We start from the raw sequence: 25,538 nt of genomic DNA on the forward strand, positions 1-25,538 counted from the left end.
TAAGGAGGCCGGTTGGGGACTGAACTGCATGCATTTCCCAGTGTGATCTTATTTGGAAACTGGGTCTTCACAGATGTAATCAAATGAAGATGGGTCACACCGGATTAGGGTGGGCCCTTAATCCACTGACTGGTGTCCTTATAAGGAGAGGAAGATTTGGAGACAAACATACAGGGAGGGAAACAGACATTTGAGGATGAAGGCAGAGATTGATGTGTCCTTAGGCCAGAACACCAAGGACTGCAGGCAACCACCACAACCTAGGGAGAGGCAAGAAAGACTTTCTCTCAGCATGCAGAGGAATAATGACCCTTTTGACATTGTGATTTCAGACTTATAGCCTTCAGAACAGTGAGAAGATAAATATCTGTTGTTTTAAGCCAGCCAGTGTATGGTATTTTGTTAGAGCAGGCCTTGGGAATTCATGCATACCCAAGAGTTAGAGAGACGATCATTCAAAACAGAACATACTATTGTCATCTCCAGTGGACTAACACAACCCCTGCCCTCAAGAGTTTCTCAAGGAAAAAAAAAACCAACCAACCAACTAATAAACAATTCAGTCCATGGAGGCAGATTGGAGTGATGTATCTACAAGCCAGCGAACACCAAGGAATGCCAACAGCCACCACAAGCTTGGGAGAGACAAGGAAACCCATATTAGTGACTTGGAAAACAAAGTGCAATACATAAACCTGAGCACAGAGTAAAGACATTCAGAAGAAGCAATCATAAAGAAGCAATAAGAGACCTGGAGCCTAGATGCGAGAGATAAAGCCTGAAGAACAGGACAGCTAACGGAGTAAAAGGAAGAGGTGAAGGAGAAGCAACCATGAACACTTGAAGACCCTTTCTGTGAGCTGAGAGAGATCTGAGTCTAGAGATTGGACGTTCTCCTCAAGTTCCACGCTAGATTAAAGAAAAAGACACACCTCTGACATCTGCTGACAGCATCTTGGAACTCTGAGGATAAAAAGAATTTCTTCCAAGGTATTAGGTTGAAAGAAATCAGTTGATAAAGAATCTGCCTGCAGTGCAGCAGACCCTGGTTCAATTCCTGGGTTGGGAAGATCCCCTGGAGAAAGGAACGACTACTAACTCCAGTATTCTGGCCTGGAGAATTCCACGGACTGTATAGTCCATGGGGTCACGAAGAGTCAGACACGACGGAGCGACTTTCACTGCACTTCAGGTTGAAAGATCAAGTTTTCTATGAAGAAAAAAGTCTGGCATCAAAGTGCTTGCTGCCCCACTGGACGCTAGAGGGCAGGAGACTAGCAGCTGTAGGTTGGTTTCTGAGAGGAGAGAAGGGCACTGGAGACCCTGTTGGTGGAACGAAGTATTCCTGCCTGGGTAACAAGCACCTTACCTGAGGAGAAGGATCACACAAAAAACAACCCTGATAAGAAAGGTGAAGAGGGACTCTCGCTGTGGCCGCTGCCGACGCCGCCGCCTCGCCCCGCGTTGGCTCACCAGGAATCAACACCTGCAGAAAGAGCGGGCCGGCGCCAGCTTCAACCGGGAGCTGCTCACGAATGTCCTGGAAGGCAGCCCCGAGAACACTCAGTGCTGCCGAGAGATCGAGAACCTCATTCTGAAAGACCCAGGCTTCCAGCATGAGAACTTGAATTTCCTCAGCCGTAGCTAGCGTTACGAGGTGGCTGTTAGGAAGAGTGCCACCATGGTGGAGAAGATGAGGAAGTTTGGCATCGCAGATCCTGATGAAATCATGTGGTTTAGAAAACTACATTTGGTCAATTTTGTGGAACCTGTGGGCCTCAATTACTCCATGTTTATTCCTACCGTGCTGAATCAGGGCACCACTGCTCAGCAAGAGAAATGGCTGCATGCATCCAAAGGACTTGAGATAATTGGCACCTACGCCCAGACGGAAGTGGGCAACAGGTTAGTCCACATTTGAGGGTCAGTGGGTAGCCCAGTCAGTTAACAAATGACTCCAGGCATTTGACTTTTTTTCCCCCTCTTGCTACATGTTTGGAATTTTATTATTAAATTGATAAATCTTAAAAAAAAAGGTGAAGAGGAGTGCAAGTCTGAATAATAAAAACATATGACATTAATTATATAACTTGTTATTTATTATATGTATAAATAAATAGCAAAATTGAACACTTCAAACAATTATAAGGCACAAATGAAATGGATTACCACTTAAAAATGATGACTAGAAATTCAATGAGAAAAATTACCCCAAACCTAGTATATACTATTTATATGCTCATAGGACGTATATTTGGCTTCCCTGGTGGCTCAGAGGTTAAAGCGTCTGCCTCCAATGAGGGAGACCCGGGTTCTATCCCTGGGTCGGGAAGATCCCCTGGAGAAGGAGATGGTAACCCACTCCAGTATTCTTGCCTGGAGAATCCCATGGATGGAGAAGCCTGGTAGGCTACAGTCCACGGGGTCGCAAAGAGTCAGACACGACTGAGCGACTGAACGGAACGGAACAACATGTACATGTATACATATATATATACACTAAGATATATATATAGGTCTACAGGGCTTCCAAAGTGGCACTCGTAGTAAAGAACCTGCCTGCCAATACAGGAGACATAAGAGATACAGTTTTGATCCCTGGGCTGGGCAGATCCCCTGGAGAAGGGAATGACAACCTACTCCAGTATTCTTGCTTGGAGAATCCCCATGAACAGAGGAGCCTGGCAGGCTACATACAGTCCATGAAGTTGCAAAGACTCAGACATAACTGAAGTGACTTAGCATGCATACATGTATATATATGTATGTATTTATATATGTGCATCAGAGAAGGCAATGGCACCCCACTCCAGTACTCTTGCCTGGAAAATCCCATGGACGGAGGAGCCTGGTAGGCTGCAGTCCATGGGGTTGTGAAAAGTCGGACATGACTTCACTTTCACTTTTCACTTTCATGTATTGGAGAAGGAAATGGCAACCCACTCCAGTGTTCTTACCTGGAGAATCCCAGGGACGGGGGAGCCTGATGGGCTACCATCTATGGGGTCTCACAGAGTCAGACATGACTGAAGAGACTTAGCAGCAGCAGCAGCATATATGTGTATAAGTGTGTGTACTAAGAAACATGTTTAAAGTGAAAAAGAAAAGGATTAAATATAGATGGGTGAAAGACATATCAGGCAAATGTTAACAACAAAGTTTGTGTTGTTTTTCTATTAATATAATGCTTCTTCTGCTCTTACACCTGTCAACCAGGGCTGAGAGTTATAGAGCTCTGTAGGAAGTCGTACCTTCTTGAACACTTCTACCTAGTCATTTACTTATTCAGAGCAAATTAATTTTTTGACCGAGTATCAATTTCCAGATAATAAAATTTAGGTAAGAGTTTTAAAAAGGATTCCCTGTGGCTCAGCGGTAAAGAATTCACCTGCAATGCAGGAGACCCGGGTTCAATCCCTGGGTTCAGAAGATCCCCTGGAGAAGGAAATGGCAACTCACTCCAATATTCTTGCTTGGAAAATCCCATGGACAGAGGAGCCTGGTGGGCTATAATGGGGTGGCAATAGAAGCAGACAAGACTTAGTGGTTACACAACAACAATGAGTTTTAAAACCTCGTATTTTTTCCCCTGAGGTTTTATTTGTAATTAATAACATCATCTGGTACAGTGTGATAATAACTGAGTTTAATCAAATTCAACTGAATAAGTAAGGAAATCATATAGCAAACAAATAATATGAAATTTCTGGGGCAAGTACTGACAAAATATCAAAATGTTATATATACATAAATTGTGTATTTCTTTGAGTGTAGAATTCAGTTCAGTTCAGTCGCTCAGTCATGTCTGACTCTTTGTGACCCCGTGAACTGCAGCACGCCAGGTTTCTCTGGCCATCTCCAACTCCTGGAGTCTAGTCAAACTCATGTCCATCGCGTAGGTGATGCCATCCACCCATCTCATCCTCTGTTGTCCCCTTCTCCTCCCATCTTCAATCTTCCCAGAATCAGGGTCTTTTCCAATGAGTTGGTTCTTCACATTAGGTGGCCAAAGTATTGGAGTTTCAGCTTCAGCATCCGTCTTTCCAATGAATATTCAGGACTGATTTCCTTTAGGATGGACTGGTTGGATCGCCTTGCAGTCCAAGGGACTCTCAAGAGTCTTCTCCAATACCACAGTTTAAAAGCATCAGAATTATTCTCTTTTATAAAGGCAATTAATCCAATGTATAACTAAGTGTCAATTACAACTTATACCTATGTAGAATTTGCATGTTAATAAACTCACGAATCAGGGAGGATCACTTTGGGAGATGTGTGTGGTAGACTGGAGGCGAGCTTCTCAGTTCCCCTTCCTGGAAGGACCTGCTACCTGGCTGTAGGGAGTGTTGTTGGAGTGTCGTCTCCAGCTGTCAGTGCCCTCAAGGTCTCCCTTAGAGAGAGAAGTTTCTTTGTTCAAGGTTAATCTTTTCCAGAGCAGGCCTGTAGTCAGTGAACCAGTCACTTGGAGATACACAGGCCTGTCCATTTCAGCCTGAGCAGGACTGCTCCATGGGTCAATGCTCGATCCAGGGCTCTCTGCTAGGGTCCTGATGCTTAGAGGGACCTGTATCAGTTTGACTTCTCTCTCTGCCCAATTCTGCTTCCTCAGCCTTTCCTTCTCAGGTTGTTGTTCAGTCGCTCAGTCGTGTTTGACTCTTTGTGACCCCATGGACTGCAGCCCGTCAGGCCTCCCTGTCCTTCACCATCTCCCGGAGCTTAACACTCTGATAGTGTTAAGAATATGGCTAATTTACATCATAGAAAGTATCAAGTGAGGAGGAGTTAAAGATTTTCCCTTGAAAGAAACAATGTAGATAGCCAAGCATTCTTGTCCCATTTGATCTCTCCCTCTTTTTGACCTCTCCCATTTCTAAAAGCCAAGATCATGCCGGGTGCTGCAGGGTCAAGATACTGAACTGAAATCAAATCCCTCCCAGCCACTATTCACTCAACTCCATTTCTCTAGTATCTTGTAAGGTTGCACAAAACTGTTCTATCATAAACTTTTGATTCAGGAGAAGACATATAGTTGGGCCCTGTGTGTCCTTTAAGTTGAAAGGAAAAAGGCAGCAAGCGTAGTACCTGCCACGTAATATTATTTCTCTTCTGACAAACTTTTATTGAGCTTACAGTTCCGTTCCGTTCCGTCGCTCAGTCGTGTCCGACTCTATGCGACCCCGTGGACTGTAGCCTACCAGGCTTCTCCGTCCATGGGATTCTCCAGACAAGAATACTGGAGTGGGTTACCGTTTCCTTCTCCAGGGGATCTTCCCAACCCAGGGATCGAACCCGGGTCTCCCGCATTGGAGGCAGACGCTTTAACCTCTGAGCCACCAATAGTAAAGGTAAGTTTCTATAAGTGACAAGCACTGGCAGTTTTGCCCAGAATTAATAATGATCATGTGCTCTGTCACTCAAAGTATGCTTGACTGTTTACTGAGTCCTCAGGCTGAAAATCTTGTATTTTATACTTCTCGTACAACTATCACTGCAATAACATCTAAAATTAGACACACAATAACAGATATTTATCTAAATTAGTAATATAGTTTATTAGATAATATAAATTGTCAAATTTTAAAGGCATTAATATAGCAATCTTATATTTGAAACTTGCTATCCTTTAAACTGTACTATTTTTATAAATTCTTCCTCCCCAACTCCAATTCTTATACTTAACTAAACACTACTGAAGTAATCAGATTTTGTAAAAATCCAGTTTCTGTTATCAGAAGTCTTGTTCACACAGTCTAAGAAGCATAATACTCTTAAACTTATGTTTGTGATGAATGTGTCTTCCTATTTTACTGCTGGAAAAATATATCAGCTACCTTATTTTTACTGTTCTGTCTGGGACAATGAGTTTTTGTAGGCTGGGTTCCAGGTAATTTAGATTACCGGGTGAATTAAAAGACACTTAAAAACACATACACACACACACACACACACCCCTACTCATCACAGAATAAGAGGCTGACTGGTGAGCCTTTCCTTTCTATTTGCCAACCTTCTCTTCTTCCAGTCTCATTTTGCACACAAACAATTGCTACAAGCTTAATCTTCCACCACAAAATTACTGTTAATAAATGCAGAGCTTTTTTAAAAAAACTGAAATATAATTGTTTTACAGTGTTGTGTTTGTTTTCTGTTGTACAGCAAGGTGAACCAGCTGTATGTACACATATATCCTGTACCTCTTGAGCCTCCCTCCCACCACCCCCATCCCACCCCTCCAGGTCACCATAGAGCACTGAGCTGAGCTCCCTGTGCTAAACAGCTACTAGCTAGCTATTTCACACATGATATTGTACACATGCCAATGCTACTGTCTCCATTCATCCCAGCCTCTCCTTCCCTTCATGTCCATCCTCCACGTAAACGCAGAGCTTTAATACCTAGTGCACAGATCCCAACAAATGATTTAGTTTATTCGTGTTTTCAAACTTCACGGGAGACTGAACATCTTCTCTGGCATAAGACTACATTTCCTCAGGAAAATGCAATGTAAAATAGCTAAGAAATAACTGAAAGAGAACCTTGAAGATTTTGTGGCCCTTTGACGGCAAAGGGAAAGGGGCTCTGATTTCACCTTTTAGACACTAAGCCAAAAGAAGAGACACCAGGGTGATCTGAGACAGCCGTTTTAGTCTGTGTTGTTTCCCAAGTAAGGAAGACATGGTACCATGTTCGTGGCTCATGGCAGATGAGGACCAGCTGGAGGCTCCGGATAGTTTGCCTCTCTAAGCCCCATCTAAATGGGCTGTGTGGGAGGAACGGCAGGAACCAAGGATTATCCTGGGCTTTCAAGTTGGAGATCATGAGCAGGTTTCAAGCATCTCTTCCAACTCTGCCTTCAGAAACCTCTTGTCTGTGGTTTGGAGTTGGCCAATGTGGGGTATTTACAACATGGAAATTGGCAAAATAAAGCAAATCATTGATTTTTTGAGAGGAACTGGCTACTACCAGCACACCACTGGCTTCGGGGAATCCCAAGAGTTTTGGGGGTGAATGATTTCGGGGGTGAGCAGACTTGTGCAGAACATAGTAGGAGCAGTCTCTATTGAGTTGTTGGGTAATGAAAACTCCAACACTGTTGAAAATTCTGATGCTGTGGATATTTATGATAATACAAATGAAAAGAAGAATTTTTGATTCTAAACCGCCTTACACATTTTGGTGAAAATGTGAATCCTAAAACAGAATCACACAGTGGCCTAAACCACACAGAATAATGAAAAGATGCTAAAATTACCCTCGACAACTGGGGGCCAACCTACATTTTGCTTGGGTTTGAAAATTTTAAGGTCAAACATGTATTCTTGCAATTTTTGAGGAAAACACATTTTCTGAGGATTAAGACACGTGGATGGACCAAGGTGTAAATGTTGATGGATCATCTCTGGGAATCTAAAGAAGATCAAAAGAAAAAATTATTAATAAAATATTGTTATATGAAATAAGTTGTAATTCAGAAGACAAAAATTTTTTAAAAAAGAAAAGTCAATATCCATTTTATTCTTATCAAAATTAGATAATTTTCATATTTCTTTCAATCCTTGAGTTTTAAATCTCCTTATTCTCATATACTACTTATGTTTTGGATAAGATGCATCTTATTCAGAAGCCCCGGAGAAGGCAATGGCAAGCCACTCCAGTACTCTTGCCTAGAAAATCCCATGGATGGAGGAGCCTGATAGGCTGCAGTCCATGGGGTCGCTAAGGGTCAGACACGACTGAGCGACTTCACTTCCACACATTGGAGAAGGAAATGGCAACCCACTCCAGTGTTCTTGCCTGGAGAATCCCAGGGAAGGGGGAGCCTGGTGGGCTTCCGTCTATGGGGTCACACAGAGTCGGACACGACTGAAGTGACTTAGCAGCAGCAGCAGCAGCATTCAGAAGCTCTGTAATTTCAAAGGCATAAAGTGCAATCTAATTCTTAAAAAGTTTTTAATTGGAGGATAATTGCTTTACAATGTTGTGTTGGTTTCTGCTGTATAGCAACATGAATCAGCTATAAGTACGCATGTATCTCCTCCCTGTTGAGGCGATGTAATTTTACACCAGAGACTCATTTAGGGCTGCAGTAAGCAGTTCAGTAGAGAAACAATCTCTGATGGTAGTTCTAGGTTGTATTTTCAGCAGCTGTAAAGTGGGCCCATGATCTATTAGTGTGTGATTACAGGGCATATCAAAGTGTTCCCAGTGACTTGATGTGTGTGCGTGCATGCTAAGTCACTTCAGTCGTGTCTGACTCTTTGCGACCCTATGGACTGTAACCCACTAGCCTCCCCTGTCCATGGGATTCTCCAGGCAAGAATACTGGAGTGTTGCCATGCCCTCCTCCAGGGGATCTTCCCAACCCAGGGATTGAACCCGTGTCTCTTGTGTCTCTTGCACTGGCAAGCAGGTTCTTCACCACTAGTGCCACCTGGGAAGCCCTGTGACTTGATAGTTTCATTTAAATTATTTTTATTAGTTTACTTAACAAATCTTTTCAGAATAATTGACCAGATCTGATGTCTATTTAATCTAGTTTAGGTATTGAGGTAATGAAAATAGCACATCAATTTCATTTTATAAAATGTTTAAAGTAACCTAGCATGTCCATTTGATATGAGCACTGGGTCAGTTGTGTGTTTTCATTTGGGGTCTAAAACTTTAAACCATCATTTGAAGAGGGTCGCTCACTTTGCAGCTGTATTTGCAGTTTGAAGCATATAAGAAGTAGTAAGTGAAGCCAGAATGAGAATTTTCAATGGAAAAGATGAACGTGCCTTGTAATTTTTTCATGGTTGTCAGATCCATACCAAGAACCTGAAAGTTCACATAAGGGGTGATTCTAACAGGGAGCTCTCCTCACCACCCTTACCATGTCAGTGAACTGATCCACACAAGTCATTCTAATCAACTCAGGGGTTGCTGGGCTGCTCAGGGTGAAAGTCTTGGTCAGCCCCCTCTCTCTTCGGGCAGCAGCCACGGCATCATATATGGCGAACAACACGGAGGATCCCAGGAACATTCCAGCCTCACCTAACCCCTGAGAAGGAGGGCAAAAGCCTGTCAGAATTGCATGGTTCTTTTAGGACTAATTTGTACACACACACACACACACTCACTCCTCCTGACTTTACAACCCTCTGAATGTATTGCATCAGAATTGCCAGAATCGAATTCCCACCCTACCCGCCTGCTTCCCACCCTCCCCACTTCTCCATCACTCCCCCGCCTGCTGATTTGTGTGTGTGAGGTCCTCCTCAGAGTGGCCCAGGGAAATGTCCCAGGGGCATCAGGACAGTGGGCAGCTAAAATATGTCTCTCCCTGCCCACCCACCGCACCTCCCCCCTCCCAGGTAAAGTTCTGGAGACAGAAGCTCCCAGGGCCCTCTAGGATACTCCAACTGCAGTTCCAGACTATTTTCATTGAACTCAAGACCACAACAAAAGAACAATAATCTTTGTAGCTGAGCTTGAAAGACAGTGAGATGGTTGCCCCTGGAGGGTGGACTGTGGATGTCTTTGTATGTGTTAACTTCCTTGACTGTGTGTTGGGTGCTTTTGAATGAACAATGTGGTGGCATTCAGTTCAGTTCAGTTCAGTCGCTCAGTCGTGTCCGACTCTCTGTAACCTCATGAATCACAGCACGCCGGGCCTCCCTGTCCATCACCAACTCCCGGAGTTCACTCAAACTCATGTCCACAGAGTCAGTGATGCCATCCAGCCATCTCATTCTCGGTTGTCCCCTTCTCCTCCCGCCCCCAACCTTTCCCAACATCAGAGTCTTTTCCAGTGAGTCAACTCGTCGCATGAGGTGGCCAAAGTATTGCAGTTTCAGCTTTAGCATCAGTCCCTCCAATGAACACCCAGGATTGATCTCCTTTAGAATGGACTGGTTAGATCTCCTTGCAGTACAAGGGACTCTCAAGAGTCTTCTCCAACACCACATTTCAAAAGCATCAATTCTTCGGCGATCAGCTTTCTTCACAGTCCAACTCTCACATCCATACATGACCACAGGAAAAACCATAGCCTTGACTAGACAGACCTTGGTTGGCAAAGTAATGTCTCTGCTTTTTAATATACTATCAAGGTTGGTCATAACTTTCCTTCCAAGCAGTAAGCGTCTTTTAATTTCATGGCTGCAATCAGCATCTGCAGTGATTTTGGAGCCCAAAAAAATAAAGTCTGACACTGTTTCCACTGTTTTTCCATCTATTTCCCATGAAGTGATGGGACCAGATGCCATGATCTTTGTTTTCTGAATGTTGAGCTTCAAGCCAACCTTTTCACTCTCCTCTTTCACTTTCATCAAGAGGCTTTTGAGTTCCTCTTCACTTTCTGCCATAAGGGTAGTGTCATCTGCATATCTGAGGTTATTGATATTTCTCCTGGCAATCTTGATTCCAGCTTGTGCTTCTTCCAGCCCAATTACATGCTGAATAATTCAGCAATGCTTCTTTTTACTAATTTTTCTTCTTTCTTTCTTCTTGGTCTGTGTCCAGGGCCTTAGTGGAGAGATGGGTCCAAGGGCCCAAGCAGATAAAAGCTATCCCAGCCCGTGGTGTTCTCTCTGAAGCAAATGTGGGGAGAGGGGGAGAGGAGGAGCTGGCAAAAGGAGAGTTTTCCTCTGAGGAGAGGGGAGGCGGGGCAGAGAGGTGGCTAGGTCCTGAGGGCCAGGGCTGTGCCCTGTGTCAGGACGGTCTTTAGCGATGACCCTGGTCGATGTCTGGTGAAGTGGAGGTAGAGACCATTTGGACAGGAAGTCTCACCTTCCTCCCAACCTGAGCTACTCCTAATAAAGAGAGGGAATTCTCTGAAAGCCTGAGGTTAAAGTTGCCATCTGTCTGGCCAGATGTGGGCCTAGAACAGAACTTCAGTTGGAGAAGTTGTGTGTTTTCCACACGTGTTTGAGGACCTTGCCCTAAGGCTTTACGAGCCAGTGAGAGCTCATTGGCTCTATGGAGCCTGGGGTCAACACCTCCTGTATTTGTGGCATTAACACCTCAGAGTAAACTGTCAGTGAGAAGCTTGTGTGAAAGTTTATCCTAACTTGGGGAGAGTGAGGGGAGAGGCAGTGTAGATAAGCAAGACTTGAGACTGGAGGGCATGGGAAGGTTGCAGCAAAGAAGGTCCAGGGCCAGTGAAATATGCCTACTTCAGTTTAGTCTCATGGTGGCACTTAGCCTAATGACCCAAGATGTCTGCCTACTGCTTGGCCCTTCTTGTCTGATTCAAACTCATTTCATAATCTCTCCTGAGAGCAACTGAACAACAACCCAAGAGTGAAGACTCTAGTTGGGCTTCTGAAGTCAGTGAATGTTTGCTTTTTTTCCTTCTTCTTTTGGGATTTGCAATTGCAAGGGTTAAGTGAATTCATGGGGCTGCTTATATTTCTTTTTCTAAAAAAATTATTTTTAATTATTTGGCTGTGCTGGACCTTAGTTGTGGTACACAGGATCTTTAGTTGTAGCATGTGATCCTCCCAGTTGCTGCATGGGGGATCTGGTTCCCTGACCAGGGGTCAAACCCTGACCCCCTGCATTGGGAGCACTGAGTCTTGGCCACTGGACCACCAAGGAAGTCCCCGTTTTACTATTTATTGACAGAGTAGGTTGTTATGGGATGAATTGTGCCTCCTCAAATTCAGATGCTGAAGTCTTAACCCTGACTACCTCAGACTGTGACCATATTTGGAGATAAGGTTTCTTTAGAGAGATAATTAAGTTGAAGATAATTAAATTTAAGATAATTAAGGAATGAGGTTTTTAGGGTAGACCCCAATCCAGTATGACTGGTGTCCTTTGAAGGAAAAGAATGTTATGACACAGAGACACATTTAGTATATGATAAACCCATGATCATATAAAGGCACAGGGAGAAGGTGTACATCTGCCAGCCAAAGAGAGGCTTCAAAAGAAATCACATCTTCATCTTAGACCCCAACATCCGGAACTGTGAGAAAATGTATCTCCATTGTTTAAGCGACCCAGTCTGTAGTGTTTTGTTAAGGCAGCCCTAACAAACTCACATAGAGGTCTCGGGCTCTTACCTTGGACGAGTAGATGGCGATGGGATTTTGGGAACGCACCAAAGTGACATTGAACTCTTCAGGTATTTCAGTGACGGTGGGGATTTTGTAGTCATCTGGACCCCGAGAGTAAAGCACGCCTTCTGGGGAGTATTTCAGCTCTTCTATGGTATAGAATCCCATGCCTTGGACAAATGCTCCTTCAATCTACCGGCAAAAATTCCAGTTCATAAGTATGTGATATTGGTTGAATAAGTGTTCCAATGTGACTGAAAATGGAGCTCTGCACTATAGTAAGCCACTCTTGAAGGCACTGTGGTGACTTTATGAATTGTCCCTAGGATCTGGAGCCTACCATCCAGAGGTAGCCTGGTCTCATCCCCAGCTCTTTTCACCAGAGACCCCACCCTCCAGGGACCTGACACTTCTCAAATTCTGGGTAATGTGACAAATCCACCAGATTCATTCAGATCTCCAAGTCTTCATTTTTCTTTTTTTTTGTATTTTTTTTGCCACGCCCATGAGGCTTTGGGATCTTAGTTTCCCAACCAGGAATTGAACCCAGGTCAGGGCAGTTAAAGCAAAGAGTCCTAACCACTGGACCACCAGGAATTCCCAGGACCTCCAAGTCTTTGTAAAGCAGCTTACTCTCTTCATTGTTCACCACTCAGCTTGTCCACCTGGCAAATGCCTATTCATCCTCCAAGTCCAGTCAAAGAATAACTGCCTCTTTGGAGACTTTTTGGTCCTCCAACCATCCAAGTCCATCCTGGGTGGACTTAGGAACTGCCTCATCCAGGTTCACGGCATCTTGAACAAGTTGCCCTATCACCGTGGGATCAGAGGGCATTTTCCCTGTGTATTCTCTGTTCTCTTCTTGCTCTTGCTTCACTCTCATGAGCTTCTAAGTACGCTGAGGCCTGACCTTCCTGTATTCTGTTCTTATTCATGGCACCTGGTACATGGATTCTCAATAAATGTCTGTTGAATTAGTTGTAAAAGAAGCTGCTCTCTTAATTTGTCCCACCTTCTCCTTCGCCTGTTGTGTCCACCAGTCTGTTCTCTATGTCTGCCTCTCTATTCCTGCCCTGCAAAGAGTTCATCAGTACCATTTTTCTAGATTCCATATATATGGGTGAATATATGATATTTGTTTTTCTCTTTCTGACTTACTTCACTCTGTATAACAGACTACTCTAGGTTCAGTGAACTGAGAGAGGAGCATTGAAACAGACATTCCCATATGTAAAACAGATAGCTAAAGGGAAGTTGTTGTATAACACAGAACCCCCAACCTGATATTCTGTGACAACCTAGAGGGGTGGGATGGGGTGGGGGTGGAAGGGAGGCTCAAGAGGGATGGGGATATATGTATACTTATGGCTGATTCACCTTGTTGTGTGGCAGAAACCAACACAACTTTGTAGAGCAATTATCCTCCAATTAAAAAAAGCAGTTAAAAGCAATCTAAAAAAATAAAGAAGCTAACATTAAAGGAACATGAACTAGAATAAATGGAACCATGAACCTGTATTTATTATAATTTCTGCATTTCATTATTTCTCTTTATAAATTAGTATGGAGAGTAGATCAGTGTTAAACAAGGTGGGTCAGAAGAAATATTTTTATTAAATTAAATATTTTAAAATTAAAGCCATGCTGTGTTCTATTTACAAATGATTGTGTTCTTAGGAAAAGGAAGGTCTTGTTTAAAAGGGGTACCTTCCTGGAGGTTAAAAATTGAAGTAGAGTTTGCATTTTATTAAAACGTAAAATTACAGAATAAGGTAAACAAATTTAAACACTAAATATGAGTATTTCCAAATGCTTATCCCTAAGGAAAAGATCAAATTCCAAGAGTTGCATTCTAACCCACTTGTGGTTTTCTTTCCTTTTCCAATGGAAAAAATGCAAGATTTTCCTGATCATGACCTCTCCCTTTATGCCTCTGCTTAAGCAATAAAGAGGCAGGAATGAGCTTGGAGGAAGGGGAAGAAAAGGGAATGGGAGGTAAGGCTTGTGGTTCCTAAGCCTTACCCACTTCCAGTGAATTTCAGGTTAAAAGTGCTTTTGTACAATGAAGTAAACTATAAGCAAGGTGAAAAGACAGCCTTCAGAATGGGAGAAAATAATAGCAAATGAAGTCACTGACAAAGAATTAATCTCAAAGATATACAAACAGCTCATGCAGCTCAATTCCAGAAAAATAAACGACCCAATCAAAAAATGGGCCAAAAAACTAAACAGACACTTCTCCAAAGAAGACATACAGATGGCTAACAAACACATGAAAAGATGCACAACATCACTCATAATCAGAGAAATGCAAATCAAAACCACAGTGAGGTACCATCTCACGCCAGTCAGAATGGCTGCTATCAAAAAGTCTACAAACAATAAATGCTGGAGAGGGTGCGGAGAAAAGGGAACCCTCTTACACTGTTGGTGGGAATGCAAACTAGTACAGCCACTATGAAGAACAGTGTGGAGATTCCTTATGCCGAATGAACTGCCATAATGACCCAGCAATCCCACTGCTGGATGTACACACTGAGGAAACCAGAATTGAAAGAGTTGCATGTACCCCAATGCTCACTGCAGCACTGTTTACAATAGCCAGGACATGGAAGCAACCTAGATGTCCATGGACAGATGAACGGGTAAGAAAGTTGTGGTACATATACACAATGGAATATTACTCTGCTATTAAAAAGAACACATTTGAATCGGTTCTAATGAGGTGGATGAAACTGGAGCCTATTATACAAAGTGAAGTAAGTCAGAAAGAGAAACACCAATACAGTATATTAATGCATACATATGGTATTTAGAAAGATGATAACGACAACTCTATATGTAAGACAGTAAAAAAGATACAGTTATAAAGAACAGACTTTTGGACTCTGTGGAAGAAGGCGAGGGTGGGATGATTTGAGAGAATAGCACTGAAACATGTATATTACCATATGTGAAATAGATGACCAGTCCAAGTTCGATGCATGAAACTAGGCAGTCAAAGCCGGTGCACTGGGACAAGCCAGAGGGATGGGATGGGGAGGGGAGTGGGAGGGGGGTTTGGGATGGGGACACATGTACAAAAGTGGCTGATTCATGTCAATGTATGGCAGAAACCACCACAATATTATAAAGTAATTAGCCTCCAATTACAATAAATAATTAAAAAAAAAAGTGGGGAATCCAGTCCCAGCCTAGCAAGGTTATGATGGAGCTAGTCTGGGCCTGGGTGGGCCAGGGATCCTCATTTCAAATAAACTCTACAGGTCTTATGTTGCAGACTCTGAGGATCACATTTTGAGAAATACCCAGTGGCCCATCTGTTCCTTATAAAGTACATCAATCTAGATAAACCAGTCTCCTAGGACTTAGGACAGTGGGAAGCTGTTTGCATATGAAAGCACCACAGGTTTGTTGGGTGTGAAGTCAAGCTGCTCAGCCTGTGTAGACTGTTCCTCAGGTGTGGAATGGCACTAGCTGACTCTCTATCACCTGGGGCTGATCGGTAGGTTTGGGGTCGGCTGATGCTGTTGGTTTGTGGGAACCCACTGTGAGTAACAGGCTAGAAAAAAAGCAAAGCTATGCCAACAGCTGAAAAGGTTTTAACTCTAAATTTAAAAAGCCTTTGGTCATGTTCATTTTATTTGTGAGATAAAAATCAGAAATTCAGCAAGAGGGGAAAAACTTTAAGCATTTCCTTTTTCCTTATATTTTGCTACATTGTGGTCTACTTAAAACCAATATTAATATGAATACTGTTGTAACTTTCTATTAGGTATTTATATAATGTTCCATAATTATGAACATATTAATGTCCACTGAGGACTGTGACTCTGTGACTCAGATCATGAACTCCATATTGCAAAATTCAGACTTAAATTGAAGAAAGTAGCGAAAACCACTAGATCATTCAGGTGTGACCTAAATCAAATCCCTTACGATTACACAGTGGAAGGGACAAATAGATTCAACGGATTAGATCTGATAGACTGCCCGAAGAACTACAGACGGAGGTTCATAACATTGTACAGGAGACGGTGATCAAAACTATCCCCAAGAAAAAGAAATGCAAAGGCAAAGTGGTTGTCAGAGGAGGCCTTACAAATAGTTGAGAAAAAAAGAGAAGCTAAAGGCAAAGGAGAAAAGGAAAGATATACCCATCTGAGTGCAGATTTCCAAAGAATAGCAAGGAGAGATAAGAAAGTCTTCTTAAGTGATCAATGCAAATAAATAGAAGAAAATAACAGAATGGGAAATACTAGAGATCTCTTCAGAGAAGGCAGTGGCACCCCAGTCCAGTACTCTTGCCTGAAAACTCCCATGGATGGAGAAGCCTGGTAGGCTGCAGTCCATGGGGTCGCTAAAGTCGGACATGACTGAGCTACTTCACTTTCACTTTTCACTTTCACGCATTGGAGAAGGAAATGGTAACCCACTCCAGTATTCTTGCCTGGAGAATTCCGTGGACAGAGGAGCCTGGTGGGCTGCCATCTGTGGGGTCGCACAGAGTCAGACACGACTGAGGTGACTTAGCAGCAGCAGCAGCAGCGATCTCTTCAAGAAAATTAGAGTTACCAAGGGAACATTTCATGCAAAGATGGGCACAATTAAGGACAGAAACAGTATGGACCTAACAGAAGCAGAAGATATTAAGAAGAGGTGGCAAGAATACACAGAAGTACTATACAAAAAAGATCTTAATGACCCAGATAACCATGATGGTGTGATCACTCACCTAGAACCAGACATCCTGGAATGTGAAGTCAAGTGAGCCTCAGGAAGCATCACTATGAACAAAGCTAGTGGAGATAATGGAATTCCAACTGAGCTGTTTCAAATCCTAAAAGATGATGCTGTGAAAGTGCTGCACTCAATATGCCAGCAAATTTGGAAAACTCAGCAGTGGCCATAGGACTGGAAAAGGTCAGTTTTCATTCCAATCCCAAAGAAAGGCAATGCAAAAGAATGTTTAAACTACCGCACAATTGTACTCATCTCACATGCTAGCAAAGTAATGCTCAAAATTCTCCAAGCTAGGCTGCAACAGTACATGAACCGAAAACTTCTAGATGTTCAAGCTGGATTTAGAAAAGGCAGAGAAATCAGAGCTCAAATTGCCAACATCCGTTGGATCATCAAAAAAGCAAGAGAATTCCGGAAAAACATTTACTTCTGCTTCATTGACTATGCTAAAGCCTTGGACTGTGTGGATCACAACAAACTGTGGAAAATTCTTCAAAAGATGGGAATACCACATCACCTTACCTACCTTGAGAAATATCTGTGCAGATCAAGAAGCAACAGTTAAAATTGGATATGGAACAATGGACTGGTTCCAAATTGGGAAAGAAGTACGTTTACGTTAAGGCTGTATACTGTACCTTGCTTATTTAAATTATATGCAGACTACATCATGCGAAATGCCAGGCTGGATGAAGCACAAGCTGGAATCAAGATTGTTGGGAGAAATATCAATAACCTCAGATATGCAGATGACACCACCTTTAGGATAGAAAGTGAAGAGGAACTAAAGAGCCTCTTGATGAAAGTGAAAGAGGAGAGTGAAAAAGCTGGCTTAAAACTCAACATTCAAAAAGTAAAGATCATGGCATCTGGTCCCATCACTTCATGGAAACAATGGAAACAGTGACAGGCTCTATTTTCTTGGGCTCCAAAATCATTGCAGATGGTGACTGCAGCCATGAAATTAAAAGACACTTTCTCCTTGGAAGAAAAGCTATGACCAACCTAAATAGCATATTAAAAAGCAGAGATACTACTTTGCTAACAAAGGTCCATATAATCAAAGCTATGGTTTTTCTAGTAGTCATGTATGGATGTTGAGGACTGGACCGTAAAGAAAGCTGAGGGTCGAAGAATTGATGCTTTTGAACTGTGATGATGGAGAAGAGAGTCTCTTGAGAGTCCCTTGGACTGCAAGGAGATAAAGCCACTCTATCCTAAAGGAAATCTGTCCTGAATATTCATCAGAAGGACTGATGCTGAAGCTGAAACTCCAATACACTGGCCACCTGATGTGAAAAACAGCCTTGTTTGAAAAGACCCTGATGCTGGGAAAGATTGAAGACAGGAGGAGAAGGGGATGACAGAGGATGAGATGGTTGGATGGCATCACCAACTTGATGGACATGAGTTTGAGCAAGCTCCGGGAGTTGGTGATGGATGGGAAAGCTTGGTGTGCTGCAGTCCATGGGGTCGCAAAGAGTCAGACACAACTGAGCGACTGAACAAAAGGAACTGAGGCTAAATTCAGTTTAGTTCAGTTGCTCAGTCGTGTCCGACTCTTTGCGACCCCATGAATCACAGCACGCCAGGTCTCCCTGTCCATCACCAACTCCCGAATTTCACTCAGACTCATGTCCATCGAGTCGGTGATGCCATCCAGCCAACTCATTCTCTGTCGTCCCCTTCTCCTCCCGCCTCCAATCCCTCCCAGCATCAGAGTCTTTTCCAGTGAGTCAACTCGTCGCATGAGGTGGCCAAAGTATTGCATTTTCAGCTTTAGCATCAGTCCTTCCAATGAACACCCAGGACTGATCTCCTCTAGAATGGACTGGTTGGATCTCCTTGCAGTCCAAGGGATTCTCAAGAGTCTTCTCCAGCACCACAGTTCAAAAGCATCAATTCTTCAGCGATCAGCTTTCTTCACAGTCCAACTCTCACATCCATACATGACCACGGGAAAAAACATAGCCTTGACTAGACGGAACTTTGTTGGCAAAGTAATGTCTCTGCTTTTTAATATGCTATCTAGGTTAGTCATAACTTTCCTTCCAAGGAGCAAGCGTCTTTTAATTTCATGGCTGCAATCAGCATCTGCAGTGATTTTGGAGCCCCCAAAAATAAAGTCTGACACTGTTTCCACTGTTTCCCTATCTATTTCCCATGAAGTGATGGGACCAGATGCCATGAAATTAGTTTTCTGATTGTTGAGCTTCAGACCAACCTTTTCACTCTCCTCTTTCACTTTCATCAAGAGGCTTTTGAGTTCCTCTTCACTTTCTGCCATAAGGGTGCTGTCATCTGCATATCTGAGATTATTGATATTTCTCCTGGCAATCTTGATTCCAGCTTGTGCTTCTTCCAGCCCTGCGTTCCCCATGATGTACTCTGCATATAAGTTAAATAAGCAGGGTGACAGTATACAACCTTGACGTACTCCTTTTCCTATTTGGAACCAGTCTGTTGTTCCATGTCCAGTTCTAACTGTTGCTTCCTGACCTGCATACAGGTTTCTCAAGAGGCAGGTCAGGTGGTCTGGTATTCCCATCTCTTGCAGAATGTTCCACAGTTTATTGTGATCCACACAGTCAAAGGCTTTGGCATAGTCAATAAAGCAGAAATAGATGTTTTTCTGGAACTCTCTTGCTTTCTCCATGATCCAGAGGATGTTGGCAATTTGATCTCTGGTTCCTCTGCCTTTTCTAAAACCTGCTTGAACATCTGGAATCTACTATTGTGGGCAGGAATCCCTTAGAAGAAATGGAGTAGCCATCATGATCAACAAAAGAGTCTGAAATGCAGTACTTGGATGCAATCTTAAAAACGACAGAATGATTTCTCTTCTTTTCCAAGGCAAACCATTCAATATTACAGTAATCCAACCCTATGCCCCAACCAGTAACGCTGAAGAAGCCGAAGTTGAATGATTCTATGAAGACCTACAAGACCTTTTAAAACTAACACCCAAAAAAGATGTCCTTTTCATTATAGGGGACTGGAATGCAAAAGTAGGAAGTCAAGAAACACCTGGAGTAACTGGCAAATTTGGCCTTGGAGCACAAAATGAAGCAGGGCAAAGGCTAATAGAGTTTTGCCAAGAGAACGCACTGGTCATAGCAAACTCCTCTTCCAACAACACAAGAGAAGACTCTACACACGGACATCACCAGATGGTCAACACCAAAATCAGATTGATTATATTCTTTGCAGCCAAAGATGGAGAAGCTCTATCCAGTTAGCAAAAACAAGACCAGGAGCTGACTGTGGCTCAGATCATGAACTCCTTATTGCCAAATTCAGACTTAAATTGAAGAAAGTAGGGAAAACCACTAGACCATTCAGATATGACCTAAATCAAATCCCTTATGATTATACAGTGGAAGTGAGAAATAGATTTAAGGGACCAGATCTGATAGAGTGCCTGATGAACTCTGGACGGAGGTTCGTGACATTGTACAGGAGACAGGGACCAAGACCATCCCCATGGAAAAGAAATGCAAAAAAGCAAAATGGCTGTCTGAGGAGGCCTTACAAATAGCTGTGAAAAGAAGAGAAGTGAAAAGCAAAGGAGATAAGGAAAGATATAAGCATCTGAATGCAGAGTTCCAAAGAATAGCAAGGAGAGATAAGAAAGCCTTCCTCAGCGATCAATGCAAAGAAATAGAGGAAAACAACAGAATAGGAAAAACAAGAGATCTCTTCAAGAAAATTAGAGATTCCAAGGGAATATTTCATGCAAAGATGGGCTCAATAAAGGACAGAAATGGTATGGACCTAACAGAAGCAGAAGATATTAAGAAGAGGTGGCAAGAATACACAGAAGAACTGTACAAAAAGGATCTTCACGACCAAGATAATCATGATGGCGAGATCACTCACCTGGAGCCAGACATCTTGGAATGTGAAGTCAAGTGGGCCTTAGAGAGCATCACTACGAACAAAGCTAGTGGAGGTGATGGAATTCCAATTGAGCTATTTCAAATCCTGAAAGATGATGCTGTGAAAGTGCTGCACTCAATATGCCAGCAAATTTGGAAAACTCAGCGGTGGCCACAGGACTGGAAAAGGTCAGTCTTCATTCCAATCCCAAAGAAAGGCAATTCCAAAGAATGCTCAAACTACTGCACAATTGCACTCATCTCACACGCTAGTAAAGCCATGCTCAAAATTCTCCAAGCCAGGCTTTAGCAATCTGAACTGAGGCTAAATTAGAAATCATACATATTCCTGCCATAAAGGCAACCACTGAAGAAAAAACACCTTTTCTTGAATATTCTGCCAATATCTTACCTATTCGTGTGTGCAGTGTATACTATATTTTGTAGAATACTTGCATCAGGCATAAACAACATTTAGAGGACTCTGGGAAAGAATTTTCTAAAGGGAACTGACCAAAAGCCCCTGTGGCAGCGGTTCTGGTATCACGCACCTGTCCAATGTCCACAGCTGGGTTTATGCTGAAAGCAGCATCCATGAAGATGTCAGTCCTAAGGAGCTGAAAACACATTAGAGAAAAAGCACAATGGGAAACACTGTTTACTTTAAACAGATCTGGACTCAAATTATATATCTGTCCCTGGTTCTCCCACTGCGAGAATCTTTACAGCACAGAAAACAATGTTTGTGAAGATGGTGAACATAAACGTCTCTCTTTACCTTATGAGCCCCTGTAAGACAGTCGACTTCAACCTCGGAACAGGATGCTCCATAAACAAAATATGGGAAAGCGTCACCTTCCCCCTTCTTCCAGTCCATATTTGTCTGGTAGCCTCTGAGAAGAGAAGTCAGGAATAAAAAGGAAAGGCATTTTACCCACTAGTGGACTGAACGCCCGCTGAGCTCTGGGTCCTGGAGATGAAGAGAGCACCCACCCTGTGGCTGATGCCTCTCTTCCCATTTCCTGAGAGCGGGGTGGTAGTGATCAGAGTTGCAAGAGAACCACCGCAGACGTGGGGAGAAGGTCCACTGGTGTCCCACCCCTGCCCTCCAGCGCACAGTTGCTGGGATGGTCAGAGCGGTTCATAGGGAGCTATGGTGTCCCTTCTGGTTGGTTAACAGCATGGCGGCCCCTGGGAGTCTTTGGCCCTCCCCCACCTCCCTTCTCACCCCATGACCCAGGGCTGAGGGTTGACAAGGGGCCCAGAAGAGCTCCAGGGTTCTCGGGGCACTTGGTCAGATAGCTGAGTGCACACCATCCTTGCCTAAGTGTAATCTAAGCCAAAACAAGAATGTCCTTTACTTGAAATATCCAGTAGTGGAGAGATTGATGGATTCTTCGTAGGCTTCCGAAATCTGGAAGAGATGATTGGTTACAAAGAAATTAAAGTTTGGGGAAAGCAACGAGACAGGCCTTCCATGAGGGGCTTGCTTCCTCTAGTTTGCACTGAGCTCTCTATCTGTGTTCCCCTGGAGTGAGACTCACGCCCATACAAGCCACAGTTCAGGCTTTCCAAGGGAGGTGCATAAAGGCAGCTGCTGGCTGTACTCTGGGACTCTCTATTTTTTTGAGATTGTAGTATGAAGTTTATTATTTTTTCACCCTTTTTGGCTTTTTAAATTAGAAAACGGGCTAGCCCGCATTCATGCACTTATGTACATTAGGTATGCACACAGGAATGTATATCTGTATTTACACACACATACATGTATATGCGTATATGCGTGTATGTATTCTTACCCTGACTTTTTCCCAAATAATTTGAATACCTGTCTCGGTGTATTATGTCAGCTTCCCTGCTGGAATAAACTGGGTAGGTCTGGGAATAATACTTCTAATGGCTATAATAATAAAAACAAAATAATTAATCATTATATTAATTAAATATAGCTTATGATATATTTAATTATATATCAGTTCTAATGAGGTGGATGAAATTGGAGCCTATTATACAGAGTGAAGTAAGCCAGAAAGAAAAACATCAATACAGTATACTAACGCATATATATGGAATTTAGAAAGATGGTAACCTTAACCCTGTATATGAGACTGCAAAAGAGACATAGGTATATAGAACAGTCTTTGGGACTCTGTGGGAGAGGGTGAAGGTGGGATGATTTGGGAGAATGGCATTGTAGCATGTATATTATCATATGTGAAATGAATCACCAGTCCAGGTTTGATGCATGATACAGGATGCTTGGGGCTGGTGCACGGGGATGACCTGGAGGGAGGATATGGGGAAGAGGGAGGTTCAAGAAAGGGAACACATGTACACCCGGCGCGGATTCGTGTCAATGTATGGCAAAACCAACCAATATATTGATGTAAGGTAATTTGCCTCCAATAAAATAAAAAAAAAAAAAGAGAAAAAAATAAAAAAATAAATTAGAAAACGGGCTAGCCCGCATTCATGCACTTATGTACATTAGGTATGCACACAGGAATGTATATCTATATTTATACACACATATATGTATATGCGTATATGCGTGTATGTATTCTTACCCTAACTTTTTCCCAAATAATTTGAATGCCTGTCTCGGTGTATTATGTCAGCTTCCCTGCTGGAATAAACTGAGTAGGGCTGGGAATAATACTTCTAATGGCTATAATAATAAAAACAAAATAATTAATCATTATGTTAATTAAATATAGCTTATGATATTTAATATAATTATATTAATTACTTATTATAAAGTTATTAGAGTAATCTTTTGATATTAGGACTGCTATTATTTCTGTTGCTCTGTGAGAAAACCGAGGCCTTGAAGCACCAGGGGACAGGCCTAGGGAGCCTGGGCAGTGACAGGGCAGGGCAGCAATACCAGGTGTGTTTCAGTTTAGACCCTATGCTGTCATCAGGGCTTCCTTGGTGGCTCAGATGGTAAACAATCTGACTGCAAGGCAGGAAACCTGGGTTCGATCTCTGGGTAGGGAAGATCCCTTGGAGAAGGAAATAGCAACTCACTCCAGTATTCTGACCTAGAGAATTCCATGGACAGAGGAGCCTGGTGGGCTACAGCCCATGGGGTTACAAAGAGACATGACTGAGTGACTAACACTTATTACTTATGCTGTCATCATGCTCTGTGAGAGACTGGGCTCCGAAATAAAGTCACATTGCAGTGAACACAGACATCTCTCTTACTCTTTTGGAAAAGCAGAAGTAATGTTAAGAAATGTTTTGTTCTTGAAAGGGCACCACAAATTGGTCCGTGCACGCAGGATTTGACCCACCTGGGTGTATTTGCCCTTTTCCGGGCAAGCAAGGGTGATAAAGAGAACACTCACCCACTCCTCCCACGTTCCCTTAGGGTTTTTCCTGATGACTGGCTGAAGACGGGCCTTAAGAATTTGGCAGGCATTCTAAAAAGAAATATTTGAAATATCAGAAATGAAGGCCTCAGGGAACAGCAAAATACTTAAATCAATTCAAATGTAGACGATCAGTTTTGTGAACCTGCGTCCTAGTCCTCTGGGCAGGGCTTCTTAAATGTGAGTCATGGATGGAACCCCTCTGAGGGAGACAGACATCCTTGTGGCTCCTGCGGTGTTGACTGAAAATTATTTTTATTATCATCTTGTTTAAATATGTGTTAACGATGAGTTGACTCACTGGAAAAGACTGATGCTGGGAGGGATTGGGGGCAGGAGGAGAAGGGGACGACAGAGAATGAGATGGCTGGATGGCATCACCGACTCGATGGACATGAGTTTGAGTGAACTCCGGGAGTTGGTGATGGACAGGGAGGCCTGGCGTGCTGTGATTCATGGGGTCGCAAAGAGTCGGACACGACTGAGCAACTGAACTAACAAAATGTTACATAGAGTCTGTTTATAGTTATAGCTCTTTGATGACTCTAAAGCAAAAATAAAACGACAAAGCATACAAACCAATCTATAGACCAATACAATTCAGAATAACATTAATTTAGTGGGTTGCTGATGCTGTTTTTCTGAAGCTAAACTGATGCTTGGAATGAAGAAAGGTCTGGAGTGATGAGGCATACGTACTTTGGAGTTCATGTGCCTAGTGCGTGCCAATTGACGGATCAATTTTCTCTCATTTAAATTGCTATGGATTTTTATTTTGCACTTCATACTTTGCCATCATTTGCTATTCACTGGGCAAGGAAACATCATTCACATATCAAGTCCATCTCTGCTATTGTTACCTTGACACAAAGTATACTTCTTGGTCCCAAATGTGGACAAAGAGATCTCATGGCAACCCTCCACTTATAAAGTGGTCATTCTGATGAGGCTAAACATGCTTGCTTTAATTTTTCAAAGATTTTCATTGAAATGAAAATAAAAATTATTGAGATGAAACTCAGACCCTTAAGATTACCCCCACTGATCCCCAGGTGTCCATGGGCCTCAGCTTGGCTTCCACTCAATTCAAATGCAAATCTATTTACTTGTCTACCCTTAGTTACTCCTCTCAAACTCAGCCCTGCTCACACCTTCTCTTGGTTTCTATTTCTTCCGTTCTGTCTTTGGGAAATGGCCTCTGGCTTCTCGTGTATCAGGGAGATCCCTGTTTTCATAAATCCGCCTTTGCTGGCTCATTCAGTTTTCAATACTGACCTCAGTACCAACAGATACCTTCAAGACAAACTTGAGTCACAGAGTTCCCGCCTGTCTGAAGCTCAGCTGTTCTTCCCCTTACCCTGACCACATGCTCCTATGGAAAGCTTTACACTCAACAGTGCGAGGGGCTCCTGAGGTAAGTTTTCCCTTAAGAAAGTGAGATGTTGTAGAGAATTTTGCCATTCTTTCATAACCTCCTGAATGCCTTTTCCTCCTAC

General features: G+C 42.9%; 2 protein-coding genes across 14 annotated transcripts in view; one reads left to right on the plus strand and one right to left on the minus strand.

Annotated features, from left to right (window-relative positions):
* LOC129538403 (biogenesis of lysosome-related organelles complex 1 subunit 1-like) overlaps positions 1–25,538 on the plus strand; it is an 86,110-nt gene that overhangs the window by 8,543 nt on the left and 52,029 nt on the right. For 7 of the 10 annotated variants that reach the window (XR_008682209.1, XR_016035401.1, XR_016035402.1 and 4 more), the window contains one exon: positions 25,332–25,456. The exons of 1 other annotated variant lie outside the window; for it this stretch is intronic. The gene's annotated coding sequence lies outside the window, so the exon portion shown is untranslated. Of the gene's footprint in view, positions 1–5,262; positions 5,346–21,544; positions 25,457–25,538 lie in introns of those variants that run through there. 2 more of the 10 variants (XM_088828449.1, XM_088828447.1) reach the window with 2 other exon arrangements.
* Positions 6,243–25,538, minus strand: part of LOC129538400 (aldehyde oxidase 4-like) — a 71,419-nt gene continuing 52,123 nt past the window's right edge. For 3 of the 4 annotated variants that reach the window (XM_055398568.2, XM_055398569.2, XM_055398567.2), the window contains 7 exons: positions 24,019–24,093; positions 22,027–22,079; positions 21,444–21,558; positions 21,217–21,282; positions 12,051–12,236; positions 8,873–9,040; positions 6,243–7,407 (listed from right to left, as the gene is read on the minus strand). In XM_055398568.2, coding sequence (XP_055254543.2) covers positions 7,354–7,407; positions 8,873–9,040; positions 12,051–12,236; positions 21,217–21,282; positions 21,444–21,558; positions 22,027–22,079; positions 24,019–24,093 — 717 coding nt within the window. In that variant the 3' untranslated portion in view covers positions 6,243–7,353. The remainder of the gene's footprint in view (positions 7,408–8,872; positions 9,041–12,050; positions 12,237–21,216; positions 21,283–21,443; positions 21,559–22,026; positions 22,080–24,018; positions 24,094–25,538) is intronic. The other variant, XM_055398571.2, reaches the window with a different exon arrangement.

Source organism: Moschus berezovskii, chromosome 2, assembly GCF_049115385.1.
Source record: "Moschus berezovskii isolate FMDL1 chromosome 2, NW_MosBer_1.0, whole genome shotgun sequence".
Lineage (NCBI taxonomy): Eukaryota > Metazoa > Chordata > Mammalia > Artiodactyla > Moschidae > Moschus > Moschus berezovskii.